Source organism: Carassius gibelio, chromosome B1 (assembly GCF_023724105.1).
Source record: "Carassius gibelio isolate Cgi1373 ecotype wild population from Czech Republic chromosome B1, carGib1.2-hapl.c, whole genome shotgun sequence".
Classification (NCBI taxonomy): domain Eukaryota; kingdom Metazoa; phylum Chordata; class Actinopteri; order Cypriniformes; family Cyprinidae; genus Carassius; species Carassius gibelio.
The window spans coordinates 34,239,660-34,255,919 of NC_068396.1; the positions used below are offsets into that span (position 1 = coordinate 34,239,660).

The 16,260-nt window shown below is 35.7% G+C and overlaps 1 protein-coding gene across 50 annotated transcripts; it reads right to left on the reverse strand.

Annotated features, from left to right (window-relative positions):
- Nucleotides 1-5,077: 5,077 nt before the first annotated feature.
- Nucleotides 5,078-15,863, reverse strand: LOC127949427 (polymeric immunoglobulin receptor-like). Of its 50 annotated transcripts, XM_052546715.1 has the most exons (15): nt 15,679-15,863; nt 15,274-15,588; nt 13,917-14,267; nt 13,506-13,808; nt 13,095-13,406; nt 12,665-13,003; nt 11,480-11,527; nt 11,306-11,359; nt 10,755-10,847; nt 9,893-9,960; nt 8,887-9,800; nt 8,719-8,802; nt 8,593-8,634; nt 8,257-8,298; nt 5,078-8,214 (listed from the first exon to the last, which is right to left on the reverse strand). In XM_052546715.1, the coding sequence occupies exons 1-11, from the start codon at nt 15,758-15,760 to the stop codon at nt 9,537-9,539; spliced, it is 2,229 nt and encodes a 742-aa protein (XP_052402675.1). In that variant the 5' UTR covers nt 15,761-15,863; the 3' UTR covers nt 5,078-8,214; nt 8,257-8,298; nt 8,593-8,634; nt 8,719-8,802; nt 8,887-9,536. The 50 variants fall into 50 exon arrangements, with proteins under 50 accessions (XP_052402675.1, XP_052402647.1, XP_052402651.1 ...); XM_052546687.1 differs by lacking the exons at nt 8,593-8,634; nt 8,719-8,802 and adding exons at nt 8,425-8,592; nt 8,635-8,676 and having other exon boundaries at nt 5,078-8,382; XM_052546691.1 differs by lacking the exons at nt 8,593-8,634; nt 8,719-8,802 and adding exons at nt 8,425-8,550; nt 8,635-8,718 and having other exon boundaries at nt 5,078-8,382.
- Between the last annotated feature and the right edge of the window lie 397 nt (nt 15,864-16,260).

Sequence of the window (16,260 nt, forward strand, 5' to 3'; positions counted from 1 at the left end):
AAAGCGATTTAAAACCATTCAGGCGTGAAAGGCAAGTACATTCAGTACTCGCTTGTTGTGTGTGAACAATGCACTGACTGCTTTATCTAATCAAAAAATACATACAAAACTAAAAGAAATTATATATATATATATATATATATATATATATATATATATATATATATATATATATATATATATATATATATATATATATATATATAATTAAATAACAAAAAATAAATATTAAACTGTAACTGTGCTTCTGCTATTCGAGCTTGCTGATCGATTGGTTTAAGAATAAACCGGCAATTTATCTTAGAAAGTTTTGCTGCACAAATTCAAACATGCATAAATGGCTGTTGTGTTCCCTCCTGGCGCTTGCTCCGCTGACTTTCTTCCCGCTGCCGAGCTCTGTCTGGATCTGGTTTTCCCGTTTTGCTGAGCGGTGTCAGCCCGAGTTATTTTCTATTCATTTACAGTCCCATTCTAGGGCTGTGTGATTAATAGAAATCATCATAAAATCACAATTTGAGCGTGCACGATTTCTAAATAGCTTTATAGCACGATTTTCCGCAGCCTTGACCTCCTGCAGTATGCTATCCGATCAAAACGGAATGCAACACTCCTAGTGCGAGAACAGAACAGACTGGTCATATGCCTAACTCCAGGTTCACACACTGCCTGTGATGCGCCTTTTTTTCGAGCCCATGTTAATGGATCAGAGCGTTCACACTGCATACGGTAAAAGGCTAGAAATAAAAATATGTGAAAATAATTAATATCTAGCACATGAGCATAGAGAGTTGTGAGTGCACAGGACGCAGCTTAAGAGAGGATACATGTTTTAAGTGCGCGCACTCTCTCCGGACGAGAGCAGCGTGTATCTGAGCAAGCACGTCTGGTTTTGTGGCAGAGCAAAGGAAATCTATGTGCGAACAGAGAGATTCACGCTTGTGCATTATTTTAATGTGCTTTCGCCTTACAATAACGCGTTCTCTCTACTGCTTCTGCACCGCTTACACATACTGTATTATACACACTGCAAACGTGTGAACCTGTATAATGTACAAACAAATCTATTTCAACACCTGAGGCACCGCAACAATTAATAAACTCTATGAACAATGAATGGCAAAAAAGAAAAAAAGTCCCTGGACACAGGATTTATATTTTATTTTTATTTTTTATTTTTTTGCCGTAAGTCTATAAATGTTGTTACACCTTTAATATAATGATTATTTTGATTACTTATATGTCTGTTGACGTTACAACTTTTTGATAAAGCTGATTGGTTTTCTTTTGGAAATATGTTTAAAATTCATCCTAAATGCATTTATGACTGTCAAGCATATGTGCGTCAAAATTGTGATCAAAATCAAAATTGATCAAAGAAATCGATCAAATTTTTTTTTTTTTTTTTTTTTTGTCCATATCGCACAGCCCTAGTTCATTCAATAAATACAATTAACAATGTAGCTTCTGAGTACTAAGTTATTAACCCAACAATAGCGGGGTCAGTTAATTATTATTTTGTTTTGCAGTGGGCCGCGCAGACATATGTGTTTGGTTGTGTGGGCCACGAGTTGAAAAAGGTTGGGAACCACTGTAATAAAAGATGGATGTGTGTGTGTGAGTGTGTGTGTTTGCTCTCTATCGCCCCCTTATCTGGAAATGCGGGACTGCAACATAGACATACTCCAGGAAGTGTGTGTGGCTTTAGCTAATGAGACCAGCCCACGGAAAGGGAGGAGCTGTTTATTATTGCTCACAGGTGGTATTATACTGTTTTTAATCCATCATTTGACATGTTTGAAAGTCTGAATCAAGAAAATAAACTTTTAATTTGAGCTAAAGTTATGTTTCTATTGTTTGCTTGTACATTTGCTATATTTTTGTGCCAATAACTCCTAGTATTACATGATGTAGCTTCATTTAAGTTCTTACTTTTTTGTGGTTTGAGGTTTAAAGATTTATTTCTAGCAAATTTATACACAAGGGTATTCAACCTGCTTTACATATAAGGAATTATCATAATCAAAATAGATTCATAATGACGAAAAACAGAAAATAAAAACTATTAAAATGATAATATTTTAATAAATACATTTCTAAAATGTAAAATAAATTAAAAAGAGTATAAAAAGAGCATACAGAAATGTAACTTATATAACTTAACAAACACACCGTCACAGCAGCCAAAAAAGACAAAAGATAGAATAAGAGTTAAGAGCGCAACTAATTGAAACACTAATCACTGTTATGGTGACACACATTAGAGTTAAACCTCTGTTAATTCTCAACAAAAACCTTTGTAGATGTCTTACAGAAATAAAGTAAGTCTGGTTAGTAATAAGTGAAGCTGGTAAAGCTGTTTGTGGAGTTGTTTAATCCTCTTCTGCTGAGATCTCTTGAGATGTAATGTCTTCTTTTATCTTCAATTGATTTCATCTAAGGTTGTGGCTGAAGTCAGTTGTAGTTCTTGTGTTTCTGCTCATCTCTTTTTCTGTTCTTTTCTTTCCTTCAGTGATTCTGCTTGTTAATAGGCTTATTAAGGCTGAAATTAATTCATATTTAATATATACACAGATTATGTGTCTCAGATAAGGTCCAGTTCTGGTTCCTTTCTTTACTCTTGGCTGACATGTGGCATTGCTATGGCCTGCTTGTGGCTCAAATCTGGCAAACAGGAGTGGTCCACCCAAGGGCCATCATTCCACGCTGCATGTGGGCCAGATCATCTTTCCACGGGTGCCAGATGTGGGCCGGATCTGGGCCGACACAATGTTGCTATGTGGGAAGATTGCAAGTGAAATCTAAGTGGAAATAAAGTGATAAATGATTGATTTTGGAGTGGATTGATAGACGATTGCGAGACCTGTAGAGTCCGATGCTACTGATTAATTGTGTATTGAAATCCCCCGGATATGGTCAGGGTATTTTTATGAGATTCATTGAGTGATCAGTGCCTTATCTGACGTCACAAGTGGAGATCATCCTGGTATTTCTCAGCAGTTACCTCAACACTAAGTATCGTACAGAGCTGATTGTTGCACTACAGACTTTTGCACTTCACCATACCAAAAGACTGTCATATTTTTTGGATTCGTCGTTTGGACTCAATGGACTATTTGTTTTTCACACAATATTCTATTGTCTGAGAACTGTTTATCTACAGTGAATTACTGTCAAGTTTGTATCATTTTCAGTTAAATTGTTATTTTACTTGAAGTAATCTGTTGTTTGAATTGTATTTTATTTATTTTGGGGGGGGGTTAAAGGTTCTAATTCAACCAAACTAATAAGAAACAAAGCTCAACCTAAACAAAACACTATAGTGAATTAGAACACAAGAAATTACATAAAACTAAAAATTGAATCTAAGTCTATTAGCAGAGCTGGGTTAGTAATGGATTACATGTAATCTGGATTACGTAATCAGATTCCAAAACTCAAGTACTTGTAATTAGAGTAAACTACTTTTTAAAATACTCGTAATCAGTTACTTTTTTATGGATTACATGATTACATATTATTTACAAAATGGTAATAAGTCGTTCACAATTCATTGATTCTCCTAAATGTCTTTTTTTTTACGTTTATATTTTTTCCTAACAAACCTGCCACTTATATATGTTTGTGATTATTTGAGTTTTTCCAGCGGAGAGGGAGAGGGGGGGTCAGAATTGCGCACAGAAGAAATCAGCAACAAGATAAAAGGGAAATGGAGGGGAAGGCAGCCATCAATATCATATTTAAAAGTTTCAGTGTATTTTTCCAACATTTCATATTTTCTATGTCAAAAAAGTAAAACATTAATCTAATAACATAATTTATTCATTTGGACAGATGGAGTTTGTTGATACTGATTTCATTTTAATAATAATAACAACCTTAATGTCTTATTATTCTAATTGAATGTAAGGATAAAATGTAAGAATTCAACATAAATGTAGACATCTACATTTAATCAGTTTAGGAAAATATTTTCCTTTATAAAGTTAAAAGTGTAAAAGCAATCCATTTAAGACAAATATCAAAAAGATACTTATTAAAGTAATACCTGATGGAGCACTGATGAGACTGTTTCAGAATAAATTCAATTTGTGCCCAAAAAAAAAAAAAAAAGTTTTTTCCTGGACAAGTTACTTTTTTACTTGGACAAGTGAATTTTTTTTTTACTAAAAGCTTAATGTTGAGTCCTGTGTTAGCAATGTTATTGCTATGAGTTAGTTCGCTTTAATATACATTTTTGTAATGTTGTTTTTGTTTTCCTCGTTGTTACTTTGCACTCAAAATGGTTTGAGATGGATAGAAATGTTCTTGCTGTGTGAGTTTAGTCTTTTTCAAAATTCATGTTCGCAATGTAGCTATATTGTTTGATGTTTTTCATTGATACAGTCTTATTCACTTCTAGTGTTTGTTTTTTTATTGTTGTTTGTTTGTTTGTTTTAGATTAAATATTTTACCTAGTAGTGGTATTGCTGTGAATTTCATGTTTTTCGATATTGATTTTCTAAATTTACTTAATTATAAGTAAATATGCTTTAAAATCATAAGATTTTTTTTTTTTTCAGTGTTACTAGCAAACTCTAACAGCGAGGTAAATTAGTGTTAGTATTTTGTAAGTATTAACTGTCTATATTGCACTTGAAAAATAAGATCTTTTTGCTGAATTATATATATATATATATATATATATATATATATATATATATATATATATATATATATATATATATATATATAATTTTCAAGAAATGTACAAGATTAGGCTAACTGAATATATGTGATATCAAATAAGGGATAAAACACTTCCAAAAGTAATCAGATTACGTTATCAAAAATGTGTAATCTAAGAGATTATATTACTGATTACAATTTTTTTCATGTAATCTGTAATCAGTAACTGATTACAATTCATTAGTAATCTACCCAGCTCTGTCTATTAGAAACAAATTGATATACAAAAACACGATTTAAATATAAAAGTAAGTAAATATAATACGAATAGATATAATTAGGTCAAGTAACCACAAAGAAGCTCACATTTCAACATTTCTTAAAGGGAAAAAGAAAGAGACAAATCCATTGCTTTATAGAGTTGTATTGTTTATTGTTATTTAATTTCATATTACATTAAATTTCAACCTTTCTGCAAAAGTAAAAGGAAACCATCTTGGTAAAAGTCATTTTCCTGGTCTGTCTGGTTTTTGTGTTATAAATAAATTAAAATTAAGTAAATTTATGCATGTAGCAGACGCTTTTATCCAAAGCGACTTACAGTGCATTCAGGCTATCAATTTTTACGTATCATGTGTTCCCAGGAAATCGAACCCCCAACCTTGCGCTTCCTTGCGCAGTGCTCCACCAGTTGAGCTACAGGAACACTATTATTATATTACTGTGTTCTACTTCATTTTGCCCTCTGTAACGAATTCAGAGTTCTGGTCCATAGCATGTATCCAAACGCACTGATGATACACACAAAGTTACAATGGCATAATACTATAATGCTGTTTATTTATATATATTTTTTTTCCTGGTGATAGAGTATGTTTACAAACTGTTTCATTAAATGTAATAAAATGTAAATGAATTAGTAAAGTATAAAGTGAATTAAAACAAACTAAATAAAAAAATAAAAAAATAATATATATAGAATATTTTTACCTTCTAAGACTATATTCTCAGAATTAAAGAAAAGAAAAAAAGAAGTAAGTAAATCAAGAGTTAATAAATAAGCAGGTAAAACACATGTAATGTCCAGAAATATGCTAGTTTAAGATGCTGGAGAAAAAGACGTTTTCCACATCGGCTTAATCCTTGCCTCACCTACTTGATTAAACCTTAAATTTAATTGAGTTGTTACAATAAAACACAGCCAAGCACCACAGAAAGGAAAATCACAAACCAGAGTGTACTGTACAATTTTATTAGATTAATATATATATATATATATATATATATATTAGGGGTGTAACGGTTCACAAAATTCATGGTTCGGTTCGATACGATATACTGATGTCACGGTTCGGTTCGGTACGTTTTAGATACAGCAAAATGTAAAAACATCTCAACTCTTCAGAATGCCGCAAGCACACCGCGGGTCATGTGACAAGAACTAACCAATCAGCTTCATCCTTTCCCGGAACAACATTGAAAGCTCAGCCAAGATGAAGGAACAGCTGATCATAGTTGTATATGGATTGCAATTTTGAAATAAATTTAGTAGCAGAGCTACTGTAAACGGTTTTTAGAGCTGCAAATCCATTTATCTTTTGCTGAAATTTCCGCGTCTTCGTGGAGAGAGCAGCACGTCATTGTTGCTTAGCAAAGGCAGACGCCGCAGGGGCGCTTCTGCCCGAGCACTTTGGAAAGGAGGAGAAAGACGTGCCTAGCGTTTTCCACGCGTTTTTAGGCGCGATATGTGAACGGCCCCTAAGGCCCTTGCTCAATCAGCACGCGCTGAAGGCTCGTTGCAAAATGTCTAATGCATTTAACAGACCAGAAGTAGAAGATCCTCCAATAACCACTAGGTCTGGTGTTTGGGTGCACTTTGGATTCCCTGTAAGCTATAATGGTGATGACAGAATGAATGGTAAATAGTAAGGTCTCATATCCGCGGCTATAATGTAAATGTAACGTAAATGTACCAATCGCCGCGGTGATGTCTTTTGCCCTGTTTGAATCAGTTGGAAATGTCTGTCTAAAGGCTGCGGGGATAGTTTGTTGCGTGTATTTTTCTCCTTTTTTTCGTCTTTTCCCAGATACTGACACACTAAGGACATGTTTCAAGTACTTCCGCTGGTGTTTTTTTTGTTTGTTTGTTTTTTATTCCCGCTGGTGTACCCTATTGTCTGTTATAGGACTGTTGTTTTTTTATCCACTAGTCAAGTCAAGTCAAAGTTTATTTATATAGCACAAATTTTACACAACTGTAGCTGATCCAAAGTGCTTTACAGTAAAACATGATTTTAAATAGTACACTACTCTCTTGCCATCACCATTATAGCTTACAGTGAATCCAAAGTGCACCCAAACACCAGACCTGTTGGTTATTGGAGGATCTTCTTTTTCTGGTCTGTTAAACACATTGGCTATTTTGCAACGAGCCTTCAGGGTGTACTGAGTGAGCGAGCGCCTGACTGAGTAGCCTAACATAAACATATAAGTTGGTGTTTTTTTCTTCTTCGGGAGTGTCAGGGGCGTTGCCTGTTATGTCGTTTGGGTTATTGGGCTACCTTGTTGAACGCATAACATTATATTTCACTTTTTTTTCCCCAAATATAATTAATTAGTCCAACAAACTGTTCGGTACATAATGCGTACCGTGCACCGAACCGAAAGCCTCGTACCGAACGGTTCAATACGAATACGCGTATCGTTACACCCCTAATATATATATATTACACGCCTCTGTGGAATACTTGGTTTTGATTGCTCAGTGGCTACATTCCGAGATATGTTATCCCTCTAAAAGCTAACAACACAAGCTCATCCGGGTAACAGTGGTCCGTGCTGTACTCTTGCTTGGCTTGAATTATTATTTTTTTCTTGGTGGAAGCTTTGCGTTTGTTTAGCTAATAGAATACTAAAACTCGTCTTTTTCACCCTGGTATTGCGGACTCGCTCTCGTTTCATTCAAACCCAGCTGCTGCCCATTTCACGGAAGCTTTGCGTTCAAATATTTCAACTCAAATCAATATTTCGCGCCTAATTATTTATTTATTTGGCAAGTAGCCATATAACAACGGGATAAAGTACATCCAGCCGGTTGATCCCTTACATATTAATGTGGATTTGCCTTTGAAATTATAATGTTTATCCAAATGAATTTGGTATTTGATGGCTGAACTTATGTAGTCTACTAGTTTTAAATGTATTTGAAAAAGTTATTAAGATTAAATCTTTTTTGATTGTCTGACCCCCAGTTGGGGTCATGCTGGGTTTATTAGTAAACATCTTATTTCTAGTGAGAAATTTCTAATAAAGTCATTTAATATTTGTTTAGCTATTATTGAAGCTTACTCTAATTTGTTTTAGATCTTTAAACTGTGATTCTACCTCAAACGTTTAATAGTCAAAATATCAATTGACATCAAACACTTTAAGGCCTTCAGAACTGTGCAGCAGACACAGCTGGTATAAACACAAGCTTTGTCAAGACTGTGATCAGCTCCTGTGGCAGTGTCAAATCTGTAACACTGTACATGTGTGCAGTGTAAAAACCTCTTATTTACACCGCACACGTCTGCAGCGGGTTATAAAAACCTCTTATTTACACCGCACACTTCTGCAGCGGGTTATAAAAACCTCTTATTTACACCGCACACGTCTGCAGCGGGTTATAAAAACCTCTTATTTACACCGCACACGTCTGCAGCGGGTTATAAAAACCTTTTATTTACACCGCACACGTCTGCAGCGGGTTATAAAAACCTCTTATTTACACCGCACACGTCTGCAGCGGGTTATAAAAACCTCTTATTTACACCGCACACGTCTGCAGCGGGTTATAAAAACCTCTTATTTACACCGCACACGTCTGCAGCGGGTTATAAAAACCTCTTATTTACACCGCACACGTCTGCAGCGGGTTATAAAAACCTCTTATTTACACCGCACACTTCTGCAGCGGGTTATAAAAACCTCTTATTTACACCGCACACGTCTGCAGCGGGTTATAAAAACCTCTTATTTACACCGCACACGTCTGCAGCGGGTTATAAAAACCTCTTATTTACACCGCACACGTCTGCAGCGGGTTATAAAAACCTCTTATTTACACCGCACACGTCTGCAGCGGGTTATAAAAACCTCTTATTTACACCGCACACGTCTGCAGCGGGTTATAAAAACTTCTTATTTACACCGCACACTTCTGCAGCGGGTTATAAAAACCTCTTATTTACACCGCACACGTCTGCAGTGGGTTATGGCTCCGTCACGGCCACCAGAGCTGAAGCGTCCCAGAAGTGACTATCCATGCTGCTTCGCTAAAGATAGGCGCCTAGTCTACAGTTCGAATACAAAATAAACGTCCTGTGCAGACTAAAACACACGTCTTTCATCCTTGTCACACATAACTGAACTTTAAGTGTATTGACTGTGTGTAGGCTACAGGACAACAAAGCAGAACAATAGCAATAAATTAAACAATAAACACAATTAAACTGGACAAAACATCACTACTTAGCCAACTTAACCATGGTAGAACTCAAAAATCAAGAAAAACACTGACAGACAGGCGAATCAAGATGTCTCGTGAATCCAGTTGCATGTCTTCTGAAGTGCTCCTGGTGTGAGTTGGCACCATGTGAAGGATGAAACTAAACCTTGTTGGAGTCGTAATGCACCGCAGACGTGTGCAGTGTGAATAAAGGGTAAGGAGTTATGTTCTCTTCAGTCACAGAGAAACATTTCAGGTTTTTCCAACACTGACCTGTAGATGTCACTGACTGCTCAATGACTTGCTTGATGAAACTGAATGATTGTGTCATTCTCAGTGACTGCTTCTCGCTGTGTATAAAAACAACAATCCAGTGGTAATATTAATTTGGCGAGATATTGTGACTGACAGATGCGTATTCACAGTGAGTCTCCTCTTTACTGAATCTGACAGAAGCTTCACTGAGAGACTCTTCATGATTTTGGAAACTGACAGCAGCGTACAGGAGCCCATCAGAGGGGATTGTGGGTGACTGAACTGTGGAGTAAAGTGGATTCTGTGAATCAGAGGAGATTGTGGGTGACTGGACTGTTGAATAGAGAGGATTTGATTCAGGATCTGAATGGCGCCTGGCGTCTTCTTGAGTCTGTAAGAAGTGAAATTTCCAAAACAAGAAGCACATAGTTTCAGCTAAGACATTTCACAAATTGAGATGTAGATTATAGTTCTGAAACTCACCATTTCATGATCCCCTGTCTGTCTTCTGTCTCTTGATGAAATAATGTCTGTGTGAAGAAGAGAAACATCTGAGATGCAGAAAATAAGAGTGATTTTAAAGGGATACTCCACCCCATAATTACAATTTTGTCATTAATCACTTACCCCCATGTTGTTCCAAACCTGTAAATGCTTTGTTCGACTTCGGAACACAATTTAAGATATTTTGATTGAAAACTGGTGAGCTTGTGACTGGCAAATAAAGTATACTGTCAAGGTCCAGAACTGTATGAAAGACATACACTGTTCTGTGTCAGCGGCGCTGTAAGGATGCACTGTTTTCATTCAAATCAAAGCGTAAATACACTTAGAAAACATATCCTTGTCTCTTTGCCGACAGAGAAGAGTTTACACAGTTTGTTTTCAGAGGATATTCTATAAAATGGTGCTAGGGCGATGTGGAGAAATGCAGAGGAGATGAATTATTGAATAAAGTCATTTTTGTTTTCTTCGCTTACAAAAAGTATTCTCGTCGCTGCATAATGTTTCGGTTGAACCAGTGATGTCAGATGAACTATTTTGACAATGCTTTTCATACGTTCCTGGACCTTGATACTGTTATTTATTTGTCAGTCAGTAAGACAGTCTCAAGCCTCCCAGTTTTCATCCAAAATATCTTAAATTGTATTCCGAAGACAAACAAAGCTTTGAGGGGTTTAACACAACATGGGAGTATGATTAATGACAAAATGTTCATTTTGGGGTGGAGTAACCCTTTAACTATGACTGTATTTCTGACCAGCAGAGGGAGAAAAGCTCAGATTTACTGAGTGTGCAGCAGTGTGTGTGTGTGTGTGTGTGTGTGTGTGTGTGTGTGTCTCACCATGTTTGTTGTGTTTCAGTTTGAATAAGATTAAGGCTACAACCAGAACCAGCAGAATCAAACCCACAGCAACCACAACTATTACAAAAAAACCTGAAATCACACAAAAAGATTGTGACTGAGAAACAAGGTGAGACCATATTTATCAACAAATATTCAGAAACATACATACAACGGATGCAAATGTTTGAATAGTTAGATCACTTTCTGCTAAAAACTGAGAAACTTTTTCAAAATTATTTGCAATCAGACTTTGCTTTTTGCTTGTCTTTTCCACTTTTGCTGTCAGTCGAGGTAATTTCTACAAACACACACAGCAAAATCCCCAGTGTTAATTTAACACTCTGAGTGTGGACTCATATAAACTATGAAGCAGTGTTGAAGTTATTGAGATAATTGAGAAGTTATCATTAATAGTTGTAGGAGTATATTATTGTGTATATTCTTACTGAACATATATTTGATATCATAGGTAGTAAAACAGAGAAATAGTGACTTCAGCAGTGTCAAACCTGCAAGAACAGAAGAGAAAAAGAGTTGTTGGATCTTACCAGTCTTTTCTGTTTCCTGGACCGTTTCCTTTTCAGTGTCAGATGAGGTCATTTCTCAATGAATGAATGAATTTAAAAAAATTAATTAAAAACACAATATTTCCTACACATGTTGAACATCCGACGCTCACATTTATCATAATGATCACTTTTAGTTTTGAGAAGCAGACTCACCAGGCTTATCCTGGGGTGTTTGCCTTTTGGTGTCAGAGGTCGTCATTTCTGAAAATACACAATGAAAATTATAAAATTAGAGGAACAGATTTCTAATATAAGAGTCACTCTCTAATCCAGTTAAACTCAACATGTGATTGAAGAAAATCCTCTAAAAGCAGAAAGTAACTAGATGTCAAACTCCAGTTTCATGCCCAAGACTCATTCAAGTCACATTTATTTCTGTAGTGTTTTTTAAAACAGGCCTGCAGATTGCTCAAAGCAGCTTCACTCTAATAAAGAGGAAAATAACTGTGTTGATGCTATCAAATTAATCCGTTATGAAACAAGTGCAAGTTCAGCTGTAAATCAGTTCTACAGACGACAATAGTGCCATTATTCAGATCAGTTGAGTTCAATGAGTGTTATTCCCCATTCACACCAAGAACAGTAAATATAAAGATAACGATATTAGTGTCCACACCAGAGGATGATATCTTCTGTTTAAGTGCACATGTGTCTGCTGCTTTAAATTCTTGAGCTTGTTACAGCAGAATGGATTCTGATTGGCTGTCAATGTTTTTATTGTTTATTAGCTGGAAAAAATAATCTGAAAGTGATTCTGATGATATTGTTTCTCTGTGCCTTTATCGTTATAGCTGTGATGTGGACTCTGTTATATTTTAATACTGAGAATCTTTATAGTTATCATCCTTGCTGTGAATGGGGCTTTAATGTGGCAAAGTACATTAGCTAGTTCTGTAAGCTCTTATGTGACCCTGTGTGAGGAACTATGTAAACAACATAAAAAAAAAAATAATAATAATAAATGCAATAAAATGCATTGATTGTGTGAAAACACAAAGTAGCAGGCCGTTTTTTTGTTGCTTGATGTTTTCCATGGTCAACAGTTTTTAGGACAGTTCACCCCCAAAAAATTATCACACTGTTAGAAATTTAAAAAAAAAAAAAAATCTGTCAAAACCAGGAAAATGAGTTGTAATGTTCTGCCATATTAAGTTTAGAGACATTTTTTCTTTAACCTTAAAAAAATTACAAAATGCTAAATTCAGATAAAAATCATGTTAAAATCAACATGACAAAAATTCTCAGTTAACTATCGCTATGAAAATAGAAGAAGAAAACAACATTAAATATGATGAGTCTGAGAACAGAACGAGCAGAAACATTGAGATTCATCCTCACCGTTCTTCCTGATGATCATGAGCTCAATGGGAAGATTAAACACATCTTTCACTGCACACCAGTATTTCCCAGCATCCTCTGCTCTCAGCTCAGTCATGGTCACAGTGAAGAGATTGAGTTCAGTGTCGTCCTTTACTGAAATCTTTGGGTTTTTAACATGATCTTCATCTGACCGAATGATAATTTGAGCATCTTTAGTGAAACACTTTCCTTTACACAGATACTTTACTTCTTTACTCAAACACGTTCCTCTGCGCAGACACATTCCTGTTGAGTGTTTTTCATCATAAGGGCATTTGATCTGGACTGAATCTCCTTCACGTCCGATCACTGGAGGCACTGATAGTCAAAGAAAACAGAGATGTATTCATACACTGTGAAATACATGCATCTATGACTGAACTGCATGGTTTGTGGTGTCTGTACATACTGGTTAAAGTCAGTTGATGTTTATTGGTGAGAGAAACAGAAGTCAGACGCTGGTGTCTGGTTTCTGCTCCACACCAGTAAACTCCAGCATCTCTCAGGCTCACATTACTGATGCTCGCTGTAAAAACTCCTGCTGTACTGTCAGAAAACTCAAAGCGCTGCTTCTCTGATGAACTGATGCTCTGACAGATCTTCTGCTCGTTCTCTTTACAGATGTGTTTGATGGACTGCTGTTTCTCAGGGGAATTACAGCTGAGTTTCACACTTTCACCAATAACAGCAGCTGATCCACTTGATTCAGGGAAATGATCACCTATACACAAAACAATAAAAAAACTGAATTTTAAATCTTATTTTCTCATTTTAACTGATAGTAATTGTACAGAAACAGACTCAGACAGAAACTCTTTACCTTGACTGATCTTCAGTGTGATCTTCATGAACAGATGATCGTCAGCAGTTTTCACTCCACATCTGTACGTTCCTTCATCAGCTTCAGTTAAATCACTGATAAAAACCTTCAAAACTCCTGAACTGCTGTTATCATACATATTAACTTTATCATGACGGATCCACTGATTCTGTTCTACAGAGATCTCCTGTGATGAATCTTTCTGGATGAATTTCTGGTTTTCTTTGAATTCTTCTGGAAATTTACACTTGATGAAGACTGATTTACTGATGTAGGCCTCAACCTGGACAGAAGATATCTGACCTGCAAGACAAGATTTATTGCATTATTAATATAGTCAGGAGAGATTTACATTTCTTATTTAGAGTTTTTATTTTATTTTTGTTATTATTAAAATGAATCTAAACTCACTAGAAACGTTCAGCTCAATCTCTTTAATGAAGGTTATGTGAGTAATTGATGTTTCTGAAGGTGGTTTATCTCCTCCGTCTCTCTCCACTCCACATAAATAAACTCCACGCTCCTCTTCAGAAATGTTTCTGATGGTCACATTAAAGTGATTTCTCTGATTGTCAGACAGGATGAACTTCTCTTCAGATGATTGTGATGATTGAGAGATCTTCAGCACAAACACAGGATCTCCATTCACTCTGTACAAGACTTTGGTGTGTGTTTTAAACTTGTGTTCACATTCACAGCTGAAAGTGATTGTTTGACCTTTATATGCAGATCGGATAACAGACGTCCCACAAGAAGAAGAGGCTGAAAATGATTTCAATAAACCATTGAGACATGCACAGAAATATTAAAATATTATTAGCATTATTAAAGATGCACTACAGGGAACTTCAGTCTCTCTATCTCCATCTCTGTGTGACAGATACAGTGTCATGTTGCTTGCAGTTCATTTTTAACATTCTTGTTTTTAGGTATATTTACAGTTCCTTGTGATCAGAGCAGGGGGATGTTTCATAAAACAGGTTTACCAGATAAGTCAGGCTTATTACTATCGGACTTATTTTCACTTGATTTGGTTTCATAAAGCAAATTTACCATACAGCTCAAGCTCAGACAGTCACTGTGGTAAAATATGCTGGGAAACTAATCTGATCCGGAGCAGACAAACTGTCAGGCCAATAGGAATGCATTGATATTCCCATTGCATTAACTGAGGAATACACATTAACTCAATTAAGATAGTAATTAGGGTAGCATTAGCTTACATTTGATTTAAAGCTATCATAAAAAAATGCACTTGTATGTTGGATTAAAATTCTACATTCAATGTCCAACAACAAATGTTTTAGCAAAATGTATATTTATTCTATTCTAGTCATGGTGGATTGATTTGATCCATGATCCACATTAAGGTCTGCTTAAGAATAAGCGTGAACATCCAATTATCTTGACTCACTTAACCTGGATCAATTTAGAGAGACTGCGTGAACTTAAATTGTTGTTGATTAAACTGCTTTAGTCCTGATTTATTTGTTAGCTTTTGGACTTTGGCCCCCAGATCTGAAAGACAAATGTACGTCCTGCAAGACATATATCCAGAAAAACAGCATCTGACCATGTAAAATAGGAATAACATGTATGATGTAAAGTGGACCTTATCCCATTATAATCTGACTCAACAGCTCAAATTATAAATCTGTATTGTAAGATAATCTTGTGCATCATGATTTGTGTACTTGCACAGTCACCATGTTTTGTTCATTTTTATTAAAACAGTCTTCTGTAGTAAGTTATAAAGTATCATACGTACTTCTGTTCACCACTAAATCAACATTATGACTCCATTCCTGATTGTTTCCACATGAGTATTTCCCATCATCCTCTCTGCTGAGCTTCCTGATGAACACTGAGAAGAATCCTCTGTTTTCACCGTCATACAGAGCGAATCTCTCATTATAAACCCAGCGGTGCTGAATCTCAGTACTGATTCCTGTCCTACAGTCTCTGTTTCTGCAGAAATACTTTCCTTTAAACTGAACAGAAGAGTCTCTCTGGTTTGTCTTCATGCACTTGAACATCACACTCCCTCCAGAGCAGCCAATCACTTTAAAACACAGAACCTGACCTGACGAACACAAGATCAATTGTTCTGGGTTATTATATAATCAACATGTGTTAAATAATATAACAACTATTTGAGCAGTAAAGAACTGACCTGAGATCAGACAGAGAATGATGAAGATGATGATAATGGACATCATTCCTGATTGTCTTCTTGAATCTTTAATCATGATCATATCACAATCCAGAGAAAGCAAGAGCTGATGAAATACACTATATGTAATGTATGGATGTAAATTATCATTAAAACACACACATCTTCCTCTCACATTTCTGCTTCCTCTTTCTCTAAACAGCTCCACCCAGGAACAGGGTGTTCAGTGTGAACATATGTGTGAAAGACTGCTAACATGCAGATAAACATCTACTGTAAGCATATAACACACAAATGATGGCAAAAGCTATATTAACAAACACTGACAGTATACATACATAGTTACTGTTTATGATTTTAAGGGGTTTATTTTAGCTTCATGCTACATTCATTACTGAAAACAGTAAAGTTATGTTTTATTAGATGTCAGTCATCTTAAAACATTATTAAACATACAGTTGGATTTTTATGAGTATTGGATGTTATGAAAGGCCTACAAATTGATTGAGATGCATCACAAGATCTGAGAGATGTCTTATTTCTTCTTCTGTCACTTGTATCTGATATAGTGTATTTATGGAT

Excerpts from the sequence above, each read along its gene's own strand:
- LOC127949427 (XM_052546717.1), bottom strand. The coding sequence starts at position 15,760 with ATGATCATGATTAAAGATTCAAGAAGACAATCAGGAATGATGTCCATT. Across the intron at positions 13,407-13,505 it reads CACACTGAAGATCAGTCAAG|GTGATCATTTCCCTGAATCA; the intron begins GTAAAGAGTTTC and ends TTTTGTGTATAG. Across the intron at positions 9,961-10,754 it reads ACTGAAACACAACAAACATG|ATGTTTCTCTTCTTCACACA; the intron begins GTGAGACACACA and ends TCTGCATCTCAG.